The sequence below is a fragment of the Melanotaenia boesemani genome, chromosome 6, assembly GCF_017639745.1.
Source record: "Melanotaenia boesemani isolate fMelBoe1 chromosome 6, fMelBoe1.pri, whole genome shotgun sequence".
In the NCBI taxonomy this organism is placed as follows: Eukaryota; Metazoa; Chordata; class Actinopteri; order Atheriniformes; family Melanotaeniidae; genus Melanotaenia; species Melanotaenia boesemani.
This window is the reverse complement of record NC_055687.1, coordinates 1,557,543-1,579,697: the sequence shown is the minus strand read 5'-3', so window position 1 is coordinate 1,579,697 and position 22,155 is coordinate 1,557,543. Positions and strand designations below refer to the sequence as shown.

General features: G+C 47.8%; 1 protein-coding gene across 3 annotated transcripts in view; it reads right to left on the bottom strand.

Moving 5' to 3' along the window:
* The window catches only part of LOC121641522 (collagen alpha-6(VI) chain-like), a 100,076-nt gene that overhangs the window by 2,679 nt on the left and 75,242 nt on the right, over positions 1-22,155 (bottom strand). For 2 of the 3 annotated variants that reach the window (XM_041987704.1, XM_041987706.1), the window contains 15 exons: positions 19,947-20,009; positions 18,821-18,883; positions 18,696-18,746; positions 18,584-18,619; positions 17,824-17,886; positions 17,659-17,721; positions 17,232-17,267; positions 17,116-17,152; positions 17,032-17,043; positions 16,402-16,895; positions 16,026-16,122; positions 15,298-15,954; positions 13,525-13,609; positions 5,648-5,796; positions 742-912 (listed from right to left, as the gene is read on the bottom strand). In XM_041987704.1, coding sequence (XP_041843638.1) covers positions 742-912; positions 5,648-5,796; positions 13,525-13,609; positions 15,298-15,954; positions 16,026-16,122; positions 16,402-16,895; positions 17,032-17,043; positions 17,116-17,152; positions 17,232-17,267; positions 17,659-17,721; positions 17,824-17,886; positions 18,584-18,619; positions 18,696-18,746; positions 18,821-18,883; positions 19,947-20,009 — 2,077 coding nt within the window. The remainder of the gene's footprint in view (positions 1-741; positions 913-5,647; positions 5,797-13,524; positions 13,610-15,297; positions 15,955-16,025; positions 16,123-16,401; positions 16,896-17,031; positions 17,044-17,115; positions 17,153-17,231; positions 17,268-17,658; positions 17,722-17,823; positions 17,887-18,583; positions 18,620-18,695; positions 18,747-18,820; positions 18,884-19,946; positions 20,010-22,155) is intronic. The other variant, XM_041987705.1, reaches the window with a different exon arrangement.

Here is a 22,155-nt window from a genome sequence, read left to right as displayed (position 1 = left end):
GGATTGATCTGATTTCCGTTAAGCTCATCAGCTGACAGCTTATTTGCCTTTTTAATTTCCATCTGTTTGCCACCGGCTCGAGAATCAAAGCACCACCATCAGCCCACATGATGTGACACTACTGGTTAAAACCAAAACTTCAGGAGCAAAAACTTTTATTCTGAAGCACTTTGTGGAAAATCTGACTTTCATTTCATGCCCAACATTTAAGCAAGCTCAAAGATGGGTGGTGTGCTGTCTTTGGGCCAGTCTGGACCAGTTTCCAGGTCTCCTCGGGTCTGGTTTCATGGCTCCTGTTTAAAGATCTCATAGTTCCTACAACCCAACCAGAACCGTTCTCTCACAAACTGCAGGCGCTCTGAGTTTCCTGAAACTTCCAGAACCAAAACAGGAGGCAGAACTTTAGTTTTCTGGAAGCAGCTGCAGGTCTGGGCGTGAAGAGAGTCGGGTTAAAACTCTCTGTGGTCTGTTTGACTTTCCTTTGTCTCCAGTAGTTTTTATTACAGATTTTACTGATATTTACTTAAATGCACTGACTGCCTGAGTGATGAGATAATCTGGGATTATAATCTGTATCTGAGCTCCGTGCCCCTGCTTCAGTTTGGGTTTAAAGGAGAATTCTGCAGATTAAACACAACAATGATGAAGAAGTGAAGACAGTAGGAATGTCTGCAGGAAGAGACAGAGACAGGTGAGGTGAAAGCTGCGTAAAGACACATCCCAGGCCGGGTCTGGACTTACGAGGGACGCCACATGTCTGGAAACATTCATGTTCCGTGTTAAAGCGGTTAGCATTTCCACCGCAGCCGCCGTACCAGAACGCAGCGCATGCACCCATGTATGTGTCAAAGAACCAGGCTTGGACATAGTCGGCACACGGGACACCAGCATCAGCATCCAGCTGACAGCGGGCTGAAAGCAGAACACACATTTACAACAAACTATCACACACACACACTCTGCCAGCAGCGGCTCTGCAGCGCCCCCCGGTGTTCGGAGGATGGAACCGCTCCATCTGCGCTCAGGAGGATCAGTTCTGGACTTTCCCTGGTTTGGTTTGTTTGGGACTGCGGAGGTGCTGCAGAGCGCCGCTCAGACAGAACACATGCAGGAACAGCTGGTCCTCACACAGGAACAGGAAACATGCAGAAACAGTCAGGAAGCAAAACTACACAATCTAAACATCGGGATCCAGTTCTTATGGCTATGATGCTCATGATCTGGGCCCAGTTTCACAAAGAAACCTCCAGTCTGAGTTCAGGATTCCTGAAGTTCCAGATTCAAGTTTCAATCCTCCTCCTGACCTGGAACTGATGGATCAGACCTGCAGATTTGTCTTCACTCACACCTACTTCCTGGTCAGAGCTGTGCAGGGTCAACGATCTGGTGCTCCTCATGAACAAAACAAAGACGATCATCATCACCATACAACATGGCGCTGTGCGAGCAGCTGCGTGCTACGGCGGCTCTGCCTTCTCTATTCCTTTTTTTAGTGTTTTATATGGTTCTTAGACGTGGTTTTCTTTTTTCCTTTACAGTAGTCAGTACCAGGTGCAATTCTGCACATGGGAAACCTACTTTTATTGATTTTCTATTTGGATTTCTGCTTCTTTTGGCACTTTTCCAAACTTCGGCGGGGGACACCTTTGGTTTCAGCCACGGCGCCATTGTTTACACCAGGGACCAGCTGTTAGCTCTGAGCAGCACTGCTCTTCTCTACGCGGAGAAGCCGGAGATTCCCGCGGAGATACGGAGAAAAAGAAGAGGCTGCAGAGCAGGAAGAAAGCTCCAGGAGAGGAAACGGAGGTACAGGCCATATTTACCCTCCGTGATTATGGGAAACGTTCGTTCCCTCTCTAACAAGACCGAGGAGCTCACGGCGCTGACCCGGCTACAGCGGGAGTTCAGGGAATGTAGCCTCATGTGTTTAACGGAGACGTGGCTGAATAGACTTATTCCGGACTCTGTGGTTTCCCTGGATGGATTTAAACTTTCGCGCGCGGACAGGAGTGCGGCGGAGAGTGGTAAGAGGAAAGGCGGGGGACTCGCGGTGTATGTCAACGAGAGATGGTGCAACCCGGCGCACGTCTGTGTAAAGGAACAGCTCTGCACCAGGGACATTGAGTTACTCGCTGTGGGCATGCGGCCGTATTACCTCCCGAGGGAGTTTTCACACGTTATACTGTTTAATGTGTACATCCCTCCCTCGGCTGATGCAGCAGCTGCTTGTGAGCTGCTCCACAGCGCAGTGACTCGGATGCAGACTCGCCACCCGCAGTCCCTCCTGCTGATCAGCGGGGATTTCAATCACACCTCGCTCTCTGCCACTCTCCCTACTTTCGTCCAGTACGTGAAGTGCCACACCAGGGAGAACAAGACGCTGGACCTACTGTATGCTAATGTGAAGGACGCATACACCTCCACCCCCCTCCCCCCGCTTGGACGCTCTGATCACAACCTCGTACATCTGCTCCCTGAATACACACCCAGGGTGAGAAGACAGCTGGCACAGAAGAAGTCTGTGAAAGTGTGGACCGATGAGGCCAATGAGAGACTGAGAGACTGTTTCCAAACCACAGACTGGGAGACACTCTGCAGCTCTCATGGAGAGGACATTGATGGCCTGACCCACTGCATCACGGACTACATCAGCTTCTGTGTGGAGAACACTGTGCCAACCCGGAGGGTGCGGTGTTTCTCCAACAACAAACCCTGGGTGACCCCTGAGCTTAAAGTCCTGCTGAACCAGAAGAAGAGGGCTTTCATTTCAGGGGACAGAGAGGAGCAGAGGAGAGTTCAGCATGAACTCCAGTACAAGATCAGGCGGGCCAAGGACAGCTACAGGAAGAAGCTGGGGGAGCGACTGGAGCAGAAGAACACACGGGACGTGTGGAGAGGGCTGAAGGAGATCTCTGGATTTGGACAGAGTGGTGCCAGAGGGACAGCTGATGGAGACCAGCGCTGGGCCAATGATTTAAATCTGTTTTTTAACAGATTTGATTCTAACCCCACTCTCCCTGCCCCCCCTCCCTCCTCTTCACACATCCCCAGTCCAGCGTCTACCATCCCCTTCCCCCGACCACCTTCATCTTCACCTCCACTTTCACCTACCCCCCATCTCCACTCCACACCAATGGACTCCACCACCAGCCCCCCACTGCCCTCCACCTCCCCCCTCTCCTTTACATCGGCCCAGGTGAGGAGAGAACTGAGGCGGCTGAAGAACAGGAAAGCTGCAGGACCAGACGGCATCAGCCCCAGGCTGCTCAGGACCTGTGCAGACCAGCTCTGTGAGGTGCTCAGGTACATCTTTAACCTGAGCCTCAGCCTGGAGAAGGTCCCTGTCCTGTGGAAGACCTCCTGTGTGGTTCCGGTTCCTAAGATATCACACGCTAAGGAACCAAACCATTACAGACCCTACGCCTTGACCTCCCACCTGATGAAGACCATGGAGAGGCTCATCCTCGGTCACCTCCGCTCCGTGGTGTGCACCGCGATGGACCCGCTGCAGTTTGCCTACAGGCCAAACATCGGGGTGGATGATGCTGTCATCTACCTACTGCACAGGGCGCTGGCTCACCTGGAGACCGCTGGGAGCGTCGTGAGAGTCATGTTTTTTGACTTCTCCAGTGCGTTTAACACCATCCAGCCGGTGCTGCTGCGGGGGAAGCTGGATGGAGCTGGAGTGGATGGAAAGTTAGCTGCGTGGACCATCGACTACCTCACCAACCGGCCACAGTACGTGCGTCTGCAGAACTGTGTGTCTGAGGTGGTAGTCTGCAGCACGGGGGCCCCTCAGGGAACAGTGCTCTCACCGTTCCTCTTCACCCTCTACACCTCAGACTTCACCTACAACACCAGCAGCTGTCATCTCCAGAAGTTCTCTGACGACTCAGCCATTGTGGGCTGTGTGTCTGAGGGGAACGAGCTGGAGTACCGGTCAGTCATCAGGGACTTTGTGGACTGGTGTGAGCGCAACCACCTGTGCTTAAACACCAGTAAGACCATGGAGATGGTGATTGACTTCCGGAGAAGGACACTACCCCACACACCGGTGAACATCCAGGGGAAGGAGATTGACCGGGTGGACAGTTTCAAGTACCTGGGTGTTCACCTCAACAGTAAACTGGACTGGTCACACCACACAGACGTCCTGTACAAGAAGGGCCAGAGTCGCCTCCACCTCCTGAGGAGACTGAGGTCCTTTGGAGTATGCAGGCCTCTGCTAAGGACATTTTATGACTCTGTGGTAGCCTCTGTTGTCCTCTACGCCGTTGTCTGCTGGGGAGCGAGCAGCACCGACCGGGACAGGAAGAGACTGAACAAGCTGGTCAGGAGGGCCAGCTCTGTCCTGGGCTGCCCGCTGGACTCTGTGGAGGAGGTGGGTGAGAGGAGGATGTTGGCCAAGCTCACATCCATCATGGACAACACCTCTCACCCGCTGCACCAGACTGTGGAGGGGCTGAGCAGCTCCTTCAGCAGCAGACTGAGACACCCTCAGTGTAGGAAGGAGCTACCGCAGGTCCTTCATCCCCACTGCTGTCAGACTGTACAACTTGTCTGTATAGTCATAATACTGTGTAATATTTATTTATATTTTACTGTGCAATACCCCCCATTATCAATGTCATCATATTCTTCATATCCCACCATCACCATGTAAATATGTATATAGTCTGTGAGGTTGTTGTTATATTTTTTATATAGATATATATATATATATATATATATATATATATATATATATATATATCTTTTATATTTATATTTTTTTGTAAATAATTTATATTGCACCTTCTTGCTGTGATGCATGTTCACCTTATTCTGTCTTTCTGCACTTTATTCTATAACAAGAGCTGCTGTAACAAGTGAATTTCTCCACTGTGAGATAATAAAGTCTAATCTAATCTAATCTAATCTAATCTAATCTAATCTAATCTAATCTAATGACCTGAGCATGCACCCCGCTGGACTGCAGATCTCTGGTGACCTGACATGGTGGAAGACCATCACAGAGGCAGTGAAAAGGACCCAGCAGGGGCTGCTCCTCCTGGGAAAACTGAAAGTTATTGCTCTCCATCGGCATCCTACAGTATTCTATGAAGGGGTGAAAACCTGGCTCTCCAGCTGCAGTCATGGTCTCCCCAACTTCTGTCCATGATCTCTTCCAGAGGACACAAAACACTGGAAGAGACCCTCCACATCCTCTCCAGACTTCTTATTTCTACCATCAGGCAAAAGACTGAGGAGCTTTTCAAGCAGGAGGAAGATCAGCAGCTTTATACAGCATCCTCTCAGGTTGTTGAGCTCTAGACCTGAATCTGGACCTGAACCTCCCGCAGAGAAACTCTGCCTCCCTGTCGGTGCTAGCATGTGGTAACAGGATGAATGACAGTAAAGTTGGACTGAGATTCTAATGGGAATGTTGATTTATGACGTTCAGAAGACGAGACCAACTCATGTTCTTTTTGCCACAGCGGTTATACTCTACACCTGTAGGGGGAGCCAAAGAAACATAAATGACTGTAACTCCAGTGAGTTGCTGAAGGGGAGGACTGAAGGTGTTTTTGTGAAACTGGGCTGTGATCCTGATCAGATCTGTAGCAGTTCTCCCCACCAGCACCGTGTTGTGGAATGTGTGGTCTACCGTTGGTGTTAACTCCTGACACGAATCCCTGGTGGTCTCCTCGGATCACTGACTCCACCATGTCCAGCCGGCCGGTCTGAGTCTGTCCTCCCGTCTGCTCCTGATACCTCTCCTCTCTGTAGACTTCTTCCAGATCAGCAACGCCCTGCCTGGACACACATCAGGGTTTATTTTCTGTGTAACAGAATCATAAAAAATGATTCATCCATTTTCTGGACCACTTAATCCAGTGAAGGGTCACGGAGAAGCTGGAGTCTATCCCAGCAACTAGCAGGCAAGAGGCAGGTTCACCTGGACAGGCCAACAGTCCATCACAGGGCCAGCACAGAGAGACAAACAACCACTCACACCGACTCCAAGGGAGAATTTAGAGTAACCAATTAACCTAACATCATCTCTTTAGACAGAAGCCAGAGTACCCGGGCAAAGGCACGAGCTTAAACCTCCCCACAAACAAATCAACGCACAATGTGCTTCATACCCATCCCCATCAGACATGGATTCAGACCATGACGTGTCACCCGTAGACATAGCAATGGCATGCATGTCGGCCACATCCTCTGTTACCTTTGGTCTCTGGAACTGTCAGTCTGCAGTGAACAAAACAGAATTTATCAGTTCATTGATAAATGTCTCAGACATTCAGGTCCTAGCCCTGACTGAAACCTGGATCCGTCCAGAAAACACAGCTACACCAGCTGCCCTTTCTGTCGATGCAGAATTTACCCAAACACCTCGCTCAGCTGGACGAGGAGGTGGAACGGGCTTTCTTATTTCTACAAAGTGGAGCTTTACCTCTCCATCCTATGGCTACCTGCTCATCACCTGAGTAAAGGTCTCTACACCCATCACTGCATACATTCTGGTCATTTACCGTCTCCGGGTGGCAGTATAGATGAGTTTGTCTCTGAAATGGACACGATTCTCTCTGACATTCCTGATGATGGCACACCACTAATTGTCATGGGAGACATGAACATTCACATTGACAACCACAGCGACTGACTTTCTGGCTCTCATCTACTCTTTCAGTCTCAAACTGGTACAGACTCCTCCAACACACAAAGCTGGTAATACTCTTGGCTTGGTGCTGACCAGAAACTGCTCCACAGCCGACCTGTCCGTCACCCCGCTGCACCTCTCAGACCACTTCCTGGTTAAATTCTCTGTCTTCCTTCCTCATGTCACTCAAGAGCCTCTAAAAATGGCGTCCTGCCGCAGAAACCTGAGATCCCTCAGACCTACACAGCTGTCTGATGAGGTTTACTCTACCCTCCCTTCCCTTACTGTCTGTTAATGAGGCTACAGAAACACTCTGCTCCTCTCTCGCCTCCTCTCTGGACAAACTCTGTCCTCTGGTGTCAAACCAGCCAGACAAAACCCTCCCAGTCCATGGCTCACAGAGGTTCTTGTAGCAATAGGAATTGCTTTGAGTGTTATTGTTCCCACCCGGACATGTTTGTATGTAACACGGGCTGCTAGAAAAGGTTGTTGTTAATAAACGTTCCCCGTGAGCAGGGGTAAGGCTCAACCGTCCTGTTTGTAGTCATTGAAAGACAGAACAAACAGAAACATGGTGGCAGCGGTAGCGGTTCATTTTTGAGAGGTTTGGACTGTGAAGGCACCGCGAAGCGGAGAGTTTGGACGAAGCTGATTGACGCTAAACGGAGCTAGCAGCTAACAGTGCGTCTTCAGCCCGAGAGAGGAAAAAAGTCGTGCTCCATACATTAAGAAGGATGGAAGGATTAAAACCGCCTCAACAGTGGCGTATGGACTCCTCCAATCTCGCCAAGTCATGGAAGACCTGGAAGGAGGAATTTACACTGTACATCGAGTTGGCCATGCCAGACGCTGAGGAGAAGGCGCGGGTAAAACTTTTCTATTACCTCATAGGAGAACAAGGCAGAGAGCTCTGTGGGACGCTAATAGGGTCAGAGGCAAGGCTGACTGTTGCCAGTTTGATGGATAAACTGGATGGACACTGTAACCCAAAAGTAAATGAAACAGTGGAAAGATATAGATTTTTTGCACGTAACCAAACTCCAGGAGAACCGATTGACAAATACGTGACTGACTTGAGAACGCTGGCAAGCACCTGCAATTTTGAACAACTGAAGGATTCACTGATAAGAGACAGGATTGTTTGCGGCACTTATAGCTCCAGTTGGAGAGAGAGACTACTCAGAGAAGAGAAGCTGGATCTAAACAAGTGCCTGCAGATTTGTAGATCAATGGAGATCTCACGTGAGTACAGCAGGACAATAGAAGGACATGGTGCGGAAGATGTTCACGCGATAAAACATGCAGAAAGAAAAGTGAGGAGCAGTGAAATATGCTGCAAATTTTGTGGAAAAACACATGAAAGACTTAAGCATAAGTGCCCAGCTTTTGGGAAAAAATGCAGGAAATGTGGCAAAGAAAATCATTTCGCAGTTACATGCAGAAACAAGACAGGAGAAAGGGAACACAAGAAAACAGTTCACATAATAGCAGAGACGGACTCAGATTCGTGTGAAGACATAATGACAGTCACAGCAGTCACGACAGCAGCAACACAAGTGAACCAGATCGGAGAGAAACGAAATGAGAAAACGGAGCAACTGTTTGCTGGGATGATGATTAACGGAAAGATTGTGAACTTTCAGATTGACTGTGGGGCAACGTGCAACGTCATTCCTGTCAACTTGCTGAACCCAGATGTGAAAGTAGAACACACAGACAAGGTACTGGTGATGTACAATAAGACAAAACTGTGTCCATTAGGCAAGTGCAGAGTCAAGATGACTAATCCAAGAAACAAGAAAAAGTACAGGGTCGAGTTTGAAGTTGTTGGAGAAGACTGTAAAACAGCTCTACTAGGCCGCAGAGCGAGTGAAGCAATGAAACTCATCCAAGTCCAATACGACAACATATATGCACTGGATAGTATTGTGACGGGAGAGCCAGTGGTCAGAGACACTTGGCAGTTAGAGGAGATAAAAACCGAGTTTCATGACGTGTTTACAGGTGACGGCTGCCTGCAGGGAGAATACAAACTGGAAATAGACCCAGCCGTGCAGCCTGTTAAACTCCCAAAACGCAGAGTTCCAGTATCAATGATGAAATCACTTAAAGAGGAACTGACAAGTCTTGTGAACAGACAGATTATAGCACCTGTGGAGAAGAGCACAGAATGGATCAGTGGCATGGTGTCAGTACAGAAGCCCAATGGTAAACCCAGGATTTGTATTGACCCAAGACCACTCAACAAAGCTTTAAAGAGAAGCCATTTTCCACTTCCAACAATAGACGACATACTACCAGACTTAGAAAAGGCAAGAATTTTCACGGTGTGTGATGTAAAACATGGCTTCTGGCATGTGAGGTTAGATGATGAGTCGACCTACCTGACAACATTTGCAACTCCTTTTGGCCGATTTCGCTGGCTGAGAATGCCAATGGGCATCAGCCCAGCACCTGAGGTGTTCCAACGGAAACTAACACAGGCCCTCGAGAACCTGCCTGGTACATATATTATAGCAGATGACATCCTGATCGTAGGTGAAGGTGAGACGAAACAGGACGCAGTCAAAGACCATGACAAGAACTTGAGACTTTTTCTAGAAAGATGCAGAGACCGGAACATCAGGTTGAATGTGGACAAACTCCAGCTCAGGAAACAGGAAGTGCCGTACATTGGTCACCTGCTCACAGCAGAGGGACTCAAAGTTGACCCAGAGAAGGTGAGTGCCATTACTGAAATGCCAGCACCAACAAATGTGAAGGGTGTTCAAAGACTAGTAGGACTGGTAAACTATCTTTCAAAGTTTTATGAACATCTGTCAGACGATTGTGAGATATTACGACAGCTTACACACAAAGACAGTCTCTGGGACTGGACAGATGTGCAAGACGAAGCTTTCAAAAGAATCAAAGACAAGATGACAAAAGTGCCAGTGTTGAAATACTACAGCCCAGCACAAGAGCTGACGTTACAATGTGATGCAAGTGAAACAGGGCTAGGAGCTGCTTTAACACAAGAAGGCAAACCAATAGCATATGCAAGTCGAGCGTTGACGGTGACTGAAAGAGGCTATGCACAGATAGAGAAAGAGTGCTTGGCCATTGTCTTTGGCATGGAGAAGTTTCATCAGTACACCTACGGCCGTCCAGTCAGAGTCCAGTCGGACCACAAGCCTCTAGAGACAATCTTCAAAAAAGCACTGATAAATGCTCCTAAAAGACTGCAACGCATGCTCTTGAGATTACAAAAATATGATCTGACCATCACATATGTTCCCGGTCGTGACATGCACCTAGCTGACACATTAAGTAGAGCATATATGAAAAACTCAAGCAAAAGCCAGACAGAGTTGGAGACCGAATGTGTCAATATGGTGGACTATGTGCCGATCTCAGCAGAGAGAATGGACAACATACGCACAGCTATGCAGTCAGACCCCAGTTTGCAGACTCTGATCAAAACAATACAAAAAGGGTGGCCTAAGGATAAAAAAGACTTGCCTGTTGAGATAACCAACTTTTACTCATTACAGGAGGAGCTGAGCACCCAAAATGGACTGGTGTTCAGGGGCGAAAGGGTTGTGATCCCAGATTCGCTACAAAAGGACATCACTCAGAGGATTCACTCTTCTCACCTGGGAACAGAGGGATGCCTCAGGAGGGCAAGAGACTGTGTTTATTGGCAGGGTATGAATGACCACATTAAAAAGCATGTCGCCAAATGCCACACCTGTCGATCTGTGGACACTAGACAGCAAAAAGAGACACTACAGCCACATGAGATAGTTACAAGACCATGGGCTAAAGTGGGAACAGATTTGTTTACATTCGACAATAAGGACTACCTAGTGACAGTGGATTACTACTCCAATTTCTGGGAGGTGGACTATTTGCCTGATACAAAGTCAAACACTGTCATTCGGAAGCTGAAAGCTCACTTTGCACGCCAGGGCATTCCTGATACCGTCTTTTCTGACAATGGACCCCAATTCAGCTCGGCAGAGTTTGCAGACTTCAGTCGCAAATGGGAATTCACACACAAAACTTCATCACCTGGATATCCCCAGAGTAATGGGAAGGCGGAATCAGCGGTGAAAACGGCCAAACGTCTAATGAGGAAGGCAAAACTAGCAGGACAAGACCCATATCTGGCCATTTTGGATCATCGCAACACCCCGACCCAAGGTTTGGACACAAGCCCTGCACAAAGGCTCTTAAGCAGGAGAACAAGAACCTTACTGCCAATCAGTGACAAACTACTCGAGCCAAAGGTCACCTACAACAAGTCAGGACTCAAAAGAAACCAGGAGAGGCAGTCACAGTATTATGACAGGACAGCCAAGGACATGGATTCGTTGAAACCGGGTGATGTGGTACGAGTGCAGCCTCTAGAACCAAACACCTTATGGAAACGGGCCACAGTGGGCACCCCACTTGGCAACAGATCCTATTCGGTTGCGTTGGACACAGGCACTGTTCTCAGACGGAATCGCCGCCATCTGAGGAGAGCTGCGGAGAAACAACCGAGTGTGTCAGAAATCCCACAACCTGAGACTGAGCTCAACCCGGCATCCCTAAACACTGGGAGCCCAAGGACTGTTACAAGGTCAGGACGTGTGGTGAAACGTCCCACACACCTGAAGGACTTTGTGTGCACTTAACTCTGAAAAGGAAAGAAGAAAGAGTATGGACCAAAGTTTAAGCAGAATATAAGACAAACTGTTTCAGATTGTGAGATTGCTATGTTAAGAAACTATTGTTAACAGGGCTATAAGTAAGGAGACAAGATTTGGAAAAAAAAAAAAAAAAAATTGCTTGTTTGTTCTTGAAAAGAAAGGGGATGTAGCAATAGGAATTGCTTTGAGTGTTATTGTTCCCACCCGGACATGTTTGTATGTAACACGGGCTGCTAGAAAAGGTTGTTGTTAATAAACGTTCCCCGTGAGCAGGGGTAAGGCTCAACCGTCCTGTTTGTAGTCATTGAAAGACAGAACAAACAGAAACAGTTCTGAGGGATCACAGAGCCGGACTCAGGGCTGCAGAAAGAAAGTGGCGCAAATCAAAAGAACACACTGACTTGTCTGAGTAGCAGCAAAAACCTGAAACTTTCACATCCAGCCTAAAGGCGGCCAAGAAAACCTTTTATCAGAACAAGATCCGCAATGCTCCCAACACACGACATGTTCATGGTGTTTAACTCTTCTATCTCCACCACCTGCTCAGCCTCCCACTGTGCTGACTGCAGAAATGTTTACTTCCTACTTAACTAAAAAGGTTGCTACCATCAGTAACCAATTCACTGAGCCTGACCAACTCAGCCTTACCAAACCAGCTACTGGTGCCTCACTCTGCTCCTTCCACTCTCTAAATGAGGACCAAGTCTCTAAACTTCTAGTCAACTCAAAACCCACAACCTGTCCTCTTGATCCTGTTCCCTCTGACATCCTGCAGAGCATTTTACCTACAATCAAACCTGCAGTAACCCATATTATCACCTCCTCTCTTAAATCCGGTGTCTTTCCTTCTGCCTTCAAGCAAGCTCGGGTTCCCCGCTGCTGAAGAAACCCACACTCAACCCAGCCCAGGTTGGAAACTACCGGCCGGTCTCACTGCTTCCATTCATGTCTAAATTACTAGAGCGTGCCGTCTTCAGTCAGGTCTCACAGTTCCTCCAAGACAACAACCTGTTAGATCCATATCAGTCTGGCTATAGACAAGGCCGCTCTACTGAACCTGCTCTCCTGTCAGTTACTGATTCCCTACGGGTTGCCAGATCCACTGGTCAATCCTCAGTCCTTATACTGCTGGACCTGTCTGCTGCCTTTGACACGGTCAACCATCATATACTGTTCTCCACACTCTCGGAGCTTGGCATCTCAGGATCTGTCCTCTCGTGGTTTATGTTCTACCTCGCAGAAAGATCCTTACAAGTATCTTGGTGAGGGGGCGTGTCCAGATCACATGGGCTGACAACAGGGGTGCCTCAGGGCTCAGTCCTTGGCCCTCTTCTCTTTTCACTATACACCTCCTCACTCGGTGCATCATTAGCTCTCATGGTTTCTCCTACCACTGCTATGCAGATGACACTCAGCTTTTCCTTTCTTTCCCACCTGACGACACACAACCGTCTCAATGTGAATATCAGCATGTTGCTGATATCTCCGCATGGATGAAGGATCGCCACCTTCAGCTAAATCTGTCCAAGACCGAACTTATTGTCTTTCCAGCCAATCCTTCCTTACCGCAACAGATAAGCGTGCAGCTTGACTCCATCACGCTTGTACCTACGTCTTCTAGCAGGAATCTTGGTGTCATGGTAGACAACGATTCGCAGAGTCCTTATCCACTTTAAATGCAAGCTAAAGACTCAGTTGTTTAAGCAGCATTTCCACACTTAGCTTAACTCTTCTACTCAGAATGAGGTAGAAAGATTTGTCCAGCTCTTTGGCTCAACAGGTACTGAAGAAGCTGCGTGGACTTACGCCCAAGATGATGTTGTGTGATGACATCAAGATCTTGCTTCACCAATCTGAGACTAACTGGATCTCGGGAACAATTTCAGAAAAATGTTCCTCAGACTCTGAAGATCCACCATCTACAGTGCAGAATATCATCAGATGATTTAGAGAATCAGGAGGAATCTCTGTGTGCATGGGACAAGGCTAAAGGTTAAAATTCAACATAAGCTCATATTTTCTATGAAATGGTAAAATGTCTCAGTTTCAGCATCTGATGTGTTGTTTATGTTCTACTGGGAATAACATTTGTTGATTTGATTCTGCTTTTTTTCACATTTTACAGAGAACCAACTCTTATGAAGGTGGGGATGTTTATCTGTTGTTGTTTATGTGATGTTATGCTGCAGTGGAAATTACTGTGTGTGGAAGATTTGTCCTTCCTGTCCACTCAGCTGGTCACAGGTCCGTCTTAAGGAAACAGGAGGATAAGTGTTCATTCCCTCTGAAACGACACAAACATGAAGTCGTGAGTAAAAAAGATCCATTTCACCCAGGTTAACTCACTTCATTTGTTTGCTGTGTTTTGTAACAGTTTAATAAATGCATCATGCTGCCATCATGACCCTCTTGAAGAACAGCTTAATTTTACATCATCACTTTCATTTAATGAGTTTTTCTCCACTGAGCTGAAGGAGTGCTGCAGGATTGAGAGGTCGTAGCAGAGCTGCTGCAGGTTTAAGCTCTTTATAAATGAAGCTAACCCAGGGATGAGAACTCCGGGCCCTGAGGGCCGCAGTCCTGCAGGTTTTACATGTTTCCTGCTACGGTACACCTGAGGAAGACCTGACACACCTTGAGACAATGGCTTGGTGTCACCTTCTGGATGGATGTACGTACATACATCTGTTGCGGGGCCAGCTGCTTAAGCAGGGAAACCCAAACTTCCCTCTCCCCGGCCACATTCACCAGCTCATCCAGGGGGATCTTGAGGCGTTCCCAGCAGAGAGATGTAGTCCATCCAGTGTGTCCTGGGTCTTCCCCGGGACCTCCTCCCAGTAGGACATGCCCGGAACACCTCACCAGGCTCCTTTCGATGTGGAGGAGCAGCGACTCTACTCTGAGCCCCTCCCGGATCACCGGGCTTCTCACCCTATCTCTAAGGGAGGGCCCGGCCATCCTGTGGAGAAAACTCATTTCGGACGCTTGTATTCGCGATCTGGTTCTTTTGGTCACTACCCACAGCTCGTAGCCATAGGTGAGGGTATGAATGTAGGTTGACCGGTAAATCGAGAGACGTGTCAGCCAAGACAGTCCTACAGCATCTTCTGGACAATGACCCATTAATCTGAATCAGGCGTGTTGAAGCAGAAAACATCTAAACCTGCAGGACAGTGGACATCTCTGAGCTAACTTGGTCCAGGAGGCCACACCTCCACAACAAGACCAAGCCTCTTCTCAGAGGCCACACCCCTATCATAACCTATCTTCTGATTCACACCAAGTTATATTTGTCTCGCTCTCTCTACCCAGCCCTCCTTATTCCCATCCTCTTTGATATTCCCTCATCCATCCATCCATCCATCCATCTCTCCATCCATCTATCCATCCCTCCATCCATCCTTCCATCTATCCATCCATCCCTCCATCCATCCATCCATCCATCCATCCATCCATCCATCCATCCATCCATCCATCTATCTATCTATCTATCTGGCTGTTCCGGTCCTGTCTACCTGAGGGAAAAAAAAGAATCATTTGAAGGAGGATGAGTAAATATCCAGATGGGATGAAGGAAGAGAGATGAAGAGGAGAATGGAGGGGTGGATAAATAAAGGATAGAGAGGAAGAGAGGATGAATGGAAAGCAAGGGCAGAAAGATGAGTGGGGAAAGACGGAATGAATGGAATAAGGGAGTGATGATAGATGGAACAGACCACATTGGTCCAGAGTAGACCAGTACGGACCAAACCAGAGCAAGCCACACCAGACTGAAGCCGATTGGACTGGACTGGACTGGACTGGACTGGACTGAACTGGACCAGACCAGACTGGGGTCGACCAGACCAAACCAGGCTAAACCAGACCAGACCAGACCAGAAAGGACCAGACCAGTCCAGACCAGACCAAACCAGTCCAGACCAGACCGGACCGGACCAGGGTCGACCAAACCAGATCTCTGTGTGTTCTTACTGCTGAGGGCAGAGAGGAAGACCCTGAAGAAGCGTTGGACGTAGCCCTGCTCGTCGGCCACCAGCCTGCTGACGTGGATCAGGTGCTGCTGGACCGGCAGACCTGCCAGCTCCTCCACCTGAGTCCGGTTGTAGCGGTCGCCCACCGTCACCACAAATAGCGCCACCCCGTCACACTTGGCCTTCTGGGAGACGTAGCTTAGCCTGGCCTGGTCCCGTCTGGAGGCCGTCTGGGTGGCCACCACTGCCAGCAGAACCTTCCTCCGGCCCGGCTGGCCGGCCTTTAGCAGAACCTCCTTCAGGGTGTAGTCCAGCGTCTGTCCCAGCACAGACGAGCCGCCCTGCTGCTGCATGTTCTGGACCAGGTGCCTCCTCATCAGCTTCTGGTTCTGATAGGTCTGCAGGCCGAACTCCAGCTTGGGGGCCTGGACGGCGCCCTGCTGAACCAGGGCCACCCGGGCCCGGTTTGAGGCCCGTTGTGGCTGAGGACTCAAGGCAAGGTGCTCCACTACAGAACTCAGCAGCTGTTGAGCTCCAGCATATTCGTCCGCCTGCATCTCCCTGGATCCGTCCAGCACCATGGCCAGGTCCACCTCCACCTGCTGAGGCTGCTGCTGGTCCTGGATGAAGGAGCACTCCTCTGAGGGTCTGCAGGGGTCTGAAGAAACACATGAGACCACTTTACTAAAGCTCAATACCTGCTGGTCCAGCTGGAGGCTCGCTGCTTACCGTAACAGATGGCACATTTCCTGATCTTCCTCAGGTCAGCAGCCATGGTCTGCGGCCTCCCCAGCACCGTGAAGATGGAGTTACCCGAATCGTCCACCTGGGAGGAAACAGACCCCAGTATTCAACGTTCAGATAAAAAACATGATGAAATTATGAACCTGCTCAACAGGAACAGGGCTGGTGGAACAGGCCTCATCACGACGGTGCTGGAAATGGGGCTTATCATATCTAATAGATCAATTTTGGAAAGATGTGGTTATCTTGTTTTTGGGTCATGGCCAGGTGGTGAGCAGAGCAACAGATCCACCAATGAGAACATGTTTGATCAGACCTGAGGGCAGCTGATTGGATCAGAGCCGGCATTGGTCCCACCTACCTCCATGGCTCTGCTGATGATGGGAGCGTTCTTCAGTGAGATGATCGCGGGGACGATGTTGAGAGCTCGGTACTCCATGACGAACGTTACGATGTCATCCACCTTCTCTGGAGGCCCATTTGTGAAGAACACCGCCACTTTTCTCATCAACGTTCCCGCTCGCACACGTTTGAAGACGTTCTGGCCCACGAAGCGCATGGTGGCGTCCAGCTGCCGCTTGTTGGACGTCCTCTCCAGGGCAATGTTCTTCACGGCTTCTATCAGCTGCGACTTGCGGCGGTAGTCCTGGAAGCGGATCAGGTACTTGGTGTAGGTGTTGAAACCCACCACGGCCACGCGAGCGCCCGTCGGACAGTTGCTCTCGACGATGCTGATGTCCTCCAGCAGGGACAGGAGGGCAGCGCGCTGTCTCTCAAAGATAACCGGCGTCATGTCATCAGACATGTCCAGAGCGAAGACCAGCTCGGTGGGGAAGGCCGGGCACTCTGAGCGGCCTGAAAGACCAGAAGACAGCGTGAGCAGAGAGAAGAGGAGGTTGTGGTGTGTTGTACCAGTGATGATGAAAAGTCCGGTCTCATGGCCAGCGACGATGATGATGCCACATTGTGATGTCAGAGCGGAGGTACGTACCAAAGGAACAAGCTGTGAGGAGACAGAACAGGATTCAGAGAGGAGCTGCAGGTTTTTTACCTCCTGACGTAAAGAAACTCTCACCACAGTTGTCTCTGATGTAGGTGATCAGCTGACAGTCCTGAAACAACAGAACAGGTGTTACTCCAGCCCACAGGTCTGGAGATCTACAGGTGAAGCCAAGTCTCAGGGGGACTTACAGTCATGCCTTTTCCTCCAGGAGACCCTCGGGAACCCTGTAAAGAAAAAACATTTTATTTTTCTCGTCATAAGCTTTGAAAAAAAGTGAAAATGTTCCTGTCATATGTCAACGTTGTTTTAGATTTTCCAGGTTTTAGGATCAGGTTAGAGATTTTCATACGCTGCTAAAAAACTGAAAAATTAAAGTTTATTTTCCTGTATTTTTTAACTACAGGGCAACATTAATACGATTACAGAAAGACGGCAAATGCACGTTAAATGTAAAATAGTTGAACTGAGCCACCTCTAAGACCGGAACATCAGCAACAGACCATCCACTGTGTTGGAGGAAGAATTAGCAGGAAAAGCAGCAGAAAACGGAAAGTTCAGGAAGCTTCTGGTGTTCACTCTTTTCCAACCCGCTAACACCTCTGAAGTGGCACTCACTCTGTGTCCTGGATATCCTGGATTTCCAGGAATTCCTGATTCTCCCGGCAGGCCTGAGATCCCCTGGGCCGATCAGAACAGATAAGCACATCAAACTTTACCACAGAAACAAAAACAGTTGTTTCATTATTCTTATTAAAAAGGTCTGCAGTGCTGGACACCCACCCCTCGGCCTCGGTTCCCTTTGCGACCGGGTAGTCCTTTAGGTCCCTGCAGCCCGCTCTCACCCTGCAGAGGAAAAGATGCAGCTCACATCTGTGTTTCTATGTCTTCACTTTAAAAGCAGGATGTTTTCACACTTAAAAAGCTTCGTCTTGTGTTCAGAGAAGTTCTGCTTCACCTTAGAACTTTTCCTCTGTGGGAGGTGTTTGAGAATCATGAGATTTGATTCATTTTCTCAATTCACTCTGGAAATATTTATTTATTTAAAGTTTCACTGGGTTGACTCACAACTTTTGAACATTGGATAAATAAGGTAAAACAGCACCAAGCACAATGGTTGAGAGCAAACTAAACCCTTTTATGCATTAATTTGCTAAGAACAGCAGTTTTCCACAAACAATATTTTACTTCTACAGACGTACAATTTTTCATTTTAATAATATCCTTATTTTTATTTATTTATTTTTTAGCAATTCTACAAAAATATTTATAAAATAATGTCATATTTTTATATTATATTCTAAGAAAATATATAAGAATAAGGATTTTTCCTGTTGATGACTGAAGGAAACTTAGCCGTTATACTGTATATAACTGCTCCTCCTGCAGATGCTGCAGGAACTTTGTGGATAAATTTAAGCTTTTCTGGAACTTAAAGTAATTCTGAGCTGTTTTCCAGCTTGTTCTCAGAGTAATGCTGAACTGATCCAGTCTGAAAGCAAACTGTTCCAGACTGGATCAGTTTCATCTGCAACAGACTCACCATCAGACCAGGATAACCAGGAAAACCAGGATCTCCCTGTATGGAGACAGTGGAGGTGTTTGATTAGAACGTGATCGCTCAGAACTTCTGCTTCTCTGACTTCCGGTTGTACCTTCGCTCCTTTAAGTCCTTGAGGTCCGTAACCGTCTCGGCCGTCCTGGCCCTGAAACACAGCTCGGACGTCACAAACAGGGAGACACACAGAAAAAACACAATGCAGATGTTTCAGCTGCCTACCGGCATTCCTCTGGGCCCTGCTGGTCCTGGAGCACCATTAATGCCGGGGTCACCTGGTTGGCCCTTCAACAGCAAACACAACAACACCTTTTACTTCTGGTTCTGACTCTGGAACTGGTAAGAACCTGGATCCAGATGACCTGAGGGTTCTGGTAGGTTCATACTGGGTCAAGAGGTCTCTGATGTATGTTGGTCCTAAACCATTCAGATCTTTCTAGACCAGCAGCGGAACATTAAAGTCTATCCTCTGACGGACCAGCAGCCAGTGTAAAGACCTCAGAGCTGGACTGATGTGGTCCACTTTCTTGGTCTTAGTGAGGACTGGAGCAGCAGAGTTCTGGATCAGCTGCAGGTGTCTGACTGATGTTTTAGGTGGAACCTGTAAAACAGCTCCTGTTGTGCGAGCTGGTGGTCTTCAGGCCTATTTTATTCTTGATGCAGAAGAGGGACAATTTCGTCATACGTCGAGCCCTAATACTTCCACGCGTCTTTTACGTTTCCGTGGGTAATAAGTCAGTTCATCCACAAGAGGGCAGTGCTGAGTTCAAAGTTCACTTCCACATCTTGATCTCGGTTGGTGGCGGTTTTGCACTGCTATGAAGTTGTTTAGAACCGCCCCAAAAACACCAAAAGAAGAAGAAAACCTTTTCTTCTTCTTTGTCAATGTCTTCTTCAGGTGCTTTTTATTTGGTGGTTCTGTTCCTCTTCTTCTCTGGTTTGTTCCTTTCACTGGTTGTGTGTTAGCTCAACACTGTCCCCACTATTTCCGGTGCTATTGCACCGTCTTCTGCATTAGGTACAGATAGATAAGCTCCCTGAAAACGGACCAGATTAAGCACGTAACTGACGCAGAGACGGACGAAACCGTCCATCTCTGTCTACCGTCTTCTGTGTCAAGCATAAATGGGCCTTTAGCGTTAGCTGCTAATGTGTGAGGTTGAATATGAGATACTGAGTCTCAGTGGGATCACCTGGATAAATAAAGTTTAAATAATATAAAAATGTACTCTTGACATATTAGTCTGTGATTGTCACATCAACATTTTTACACCAGCAGTGTCTAGATCAGATCAGACCAAGTCATGTGTTTGGATTACAGATGAAGGGATGAGATGAAACAACACACCTTCTGTCCGGTAGCACCTCGCTGTCCGGTTAGTCCCAGGTTTCCAGGCTGTCCTGGTGCACCCTGCAGGGAAAACAATGCATCACTCGCTTTAACATCTTACCAAACTCAACAGGTTCAGGTGAAATCTGTTGGAATTTAAGGATCTGCATCATCTACAGAGCAAGAAATGATCTGTTAGAGGACCCGAGGCGGAAATTTAATCTAACATTTTACTCTTTTCTTTACTGTGGAGGGAATCTGTGGCTCAGGAGAAGAAGCTGAAAATTTAAGCCAGTTATAAAGATTTATTCAAGCAGGTGTCTTTGAAACCCACAACAAGTCCAGGAGGATGGCTGTTCTTCCTGGTTCTGCTTCTGATAAAGGTTTTCCTTCCTGGTCCTGGTTCTGATGGAGGTTTTCCATCCTGGTTCTGGTTCTGATGGAGGTTTTCCTTCCTGGTCCTGGTTCTGATGGAGGTTTTCCATCCTGGTTCTGGTTCTGATGGAGGTTTTCCTTCCTGGTCCTGGTTCTGATGGAGGTTTTCCTTTCTGGTTCTGTTTCTGATGGAGGTTTTCCATCCTGGTTCTGGTTCTGATGGAGGTTTTCCTTCCTGATTCTGGTTCTGATGGAGGTTTTCCTTCCTGGTCCTGGTTCTGATGGAGGTTTTCCTTCCTGGTTCTGGTTCTGATGGAGGTTTTCCTTCCTGGTCCTGGTTCTGATAGAGGTTTTCCTTCCTGGTCCTGGTTCTGATGGAGGTTTTCCTTCCTGGTTCTGGTCCTGATGGAGGTTTTCCTTCCTGGTCCTGGTTCTGATGGAGGTTTTCCGTTCTGGTTCTGAATAAGGTTTTCCTTCCTGGTTCTGGTTCTGATGGAGGTTTTCCTTTCTGGTTCTGTTTCTGATGGAGGTTTTCCATCCTGGTTCTGGTTCTGATGGAGGTTTTCCTTCCTGATTCTGGTTCTGATGGATGTTTTCCTTCCTGGTTCTGGTTCTGATGGAGGTTTTCCTTCCTGGTCCTGGTTCTGACAGAGGTTTTCCTTCTTGGTCCTGGTTCTGACGGAGGTTTTCCTTCCTGGTCCTGGTTCTGATAGAGGTTTTCCTTCCTGGTCCTGGTTCTGATGGAGGTTTTCCTTCCTGGTTCTGGTCCTGATGGAGGTTTTCCTTTCTGGTTCTGGTCCTGATGGAGGTTTTCCTTCCTGGTTCTGGTTCTGATGGAGGTTTTCCTTCCTGGTTCTGGGTCTAACCCTTCTATAAATGAGACTGGGGAACTGTATACTCGGTACCAGTACCAGTCATACGTGTGGAGCCTGGTTTCCAGTAGATTTAATGGGTCAGTGTGTCCAGATGTTTTCCTGGTCGTGTATTTAAGAGGTGAATTTATGAGGCTGGTATATTTATGTATAGACAGTTAACATGTTGATAATATAATGTGTACGTGAGTATAAATAAGGAGTTAAATAGGTTTAGCAGTAGCATTAGCTTTAAAGGTCCAGCTACTCATGAAAGACTGAACATGACATTTCTACTGAGATGCAGCTGCAGAACCCAGAAAAAAAAACATGCAACAGCTGACTGGAAGTCTGAGTCAGACGTGTGGTGATAATGAACCGAAGAAAGAAAACTACAGAGAGGAAAAGTTGGCTGGAGATGAAAGTAAGGGATGGACGGAGATAACAGAGTTCCTGCTGATATAAATGTTCCTTTAACTTCTCGGCAGACCTCATGACGACCTGTTTGATCAGCAGTTTATTTCACGCTCCGAGCCAATTTTACTATTTATGCTCAACATGTTTCTTTCTGTCGCCTACACCGGTTTGAAGCTTTTAATCCCAGTATAAACCAGTCTGTAGCAGCTTTTAATCCCAGTATAAACCAGTCTGTAACAGCTTTTAATCCCTGTATAAACCAGTCTGTAACAGCTTTTAATCCCAGTATAAACCAGTCTGTAGCAGCTTTTAATCCCAGTATAAACCAGTCTGTAGCAGCTTTTAATCCCAGTATAAACCAGTCTGTAGCAGCTTTTAATCCCAGTATAAACCAGTCTGTAGCAGCTTTTAATCCCAGTATAAACCAGTCTGTAGCAGCTTTTAATCCCAGTATAAACCAGTCTGTAGCAGCTTTTAATCCCAGTATAAACCAGTCTGTAGCAGCTTTTAATCCCAGTATAAACCAGTCTGTAACAGCTTTTAATCCCAGTATAAACCAGTCTGTAACAGCTTTTAATCCCAGT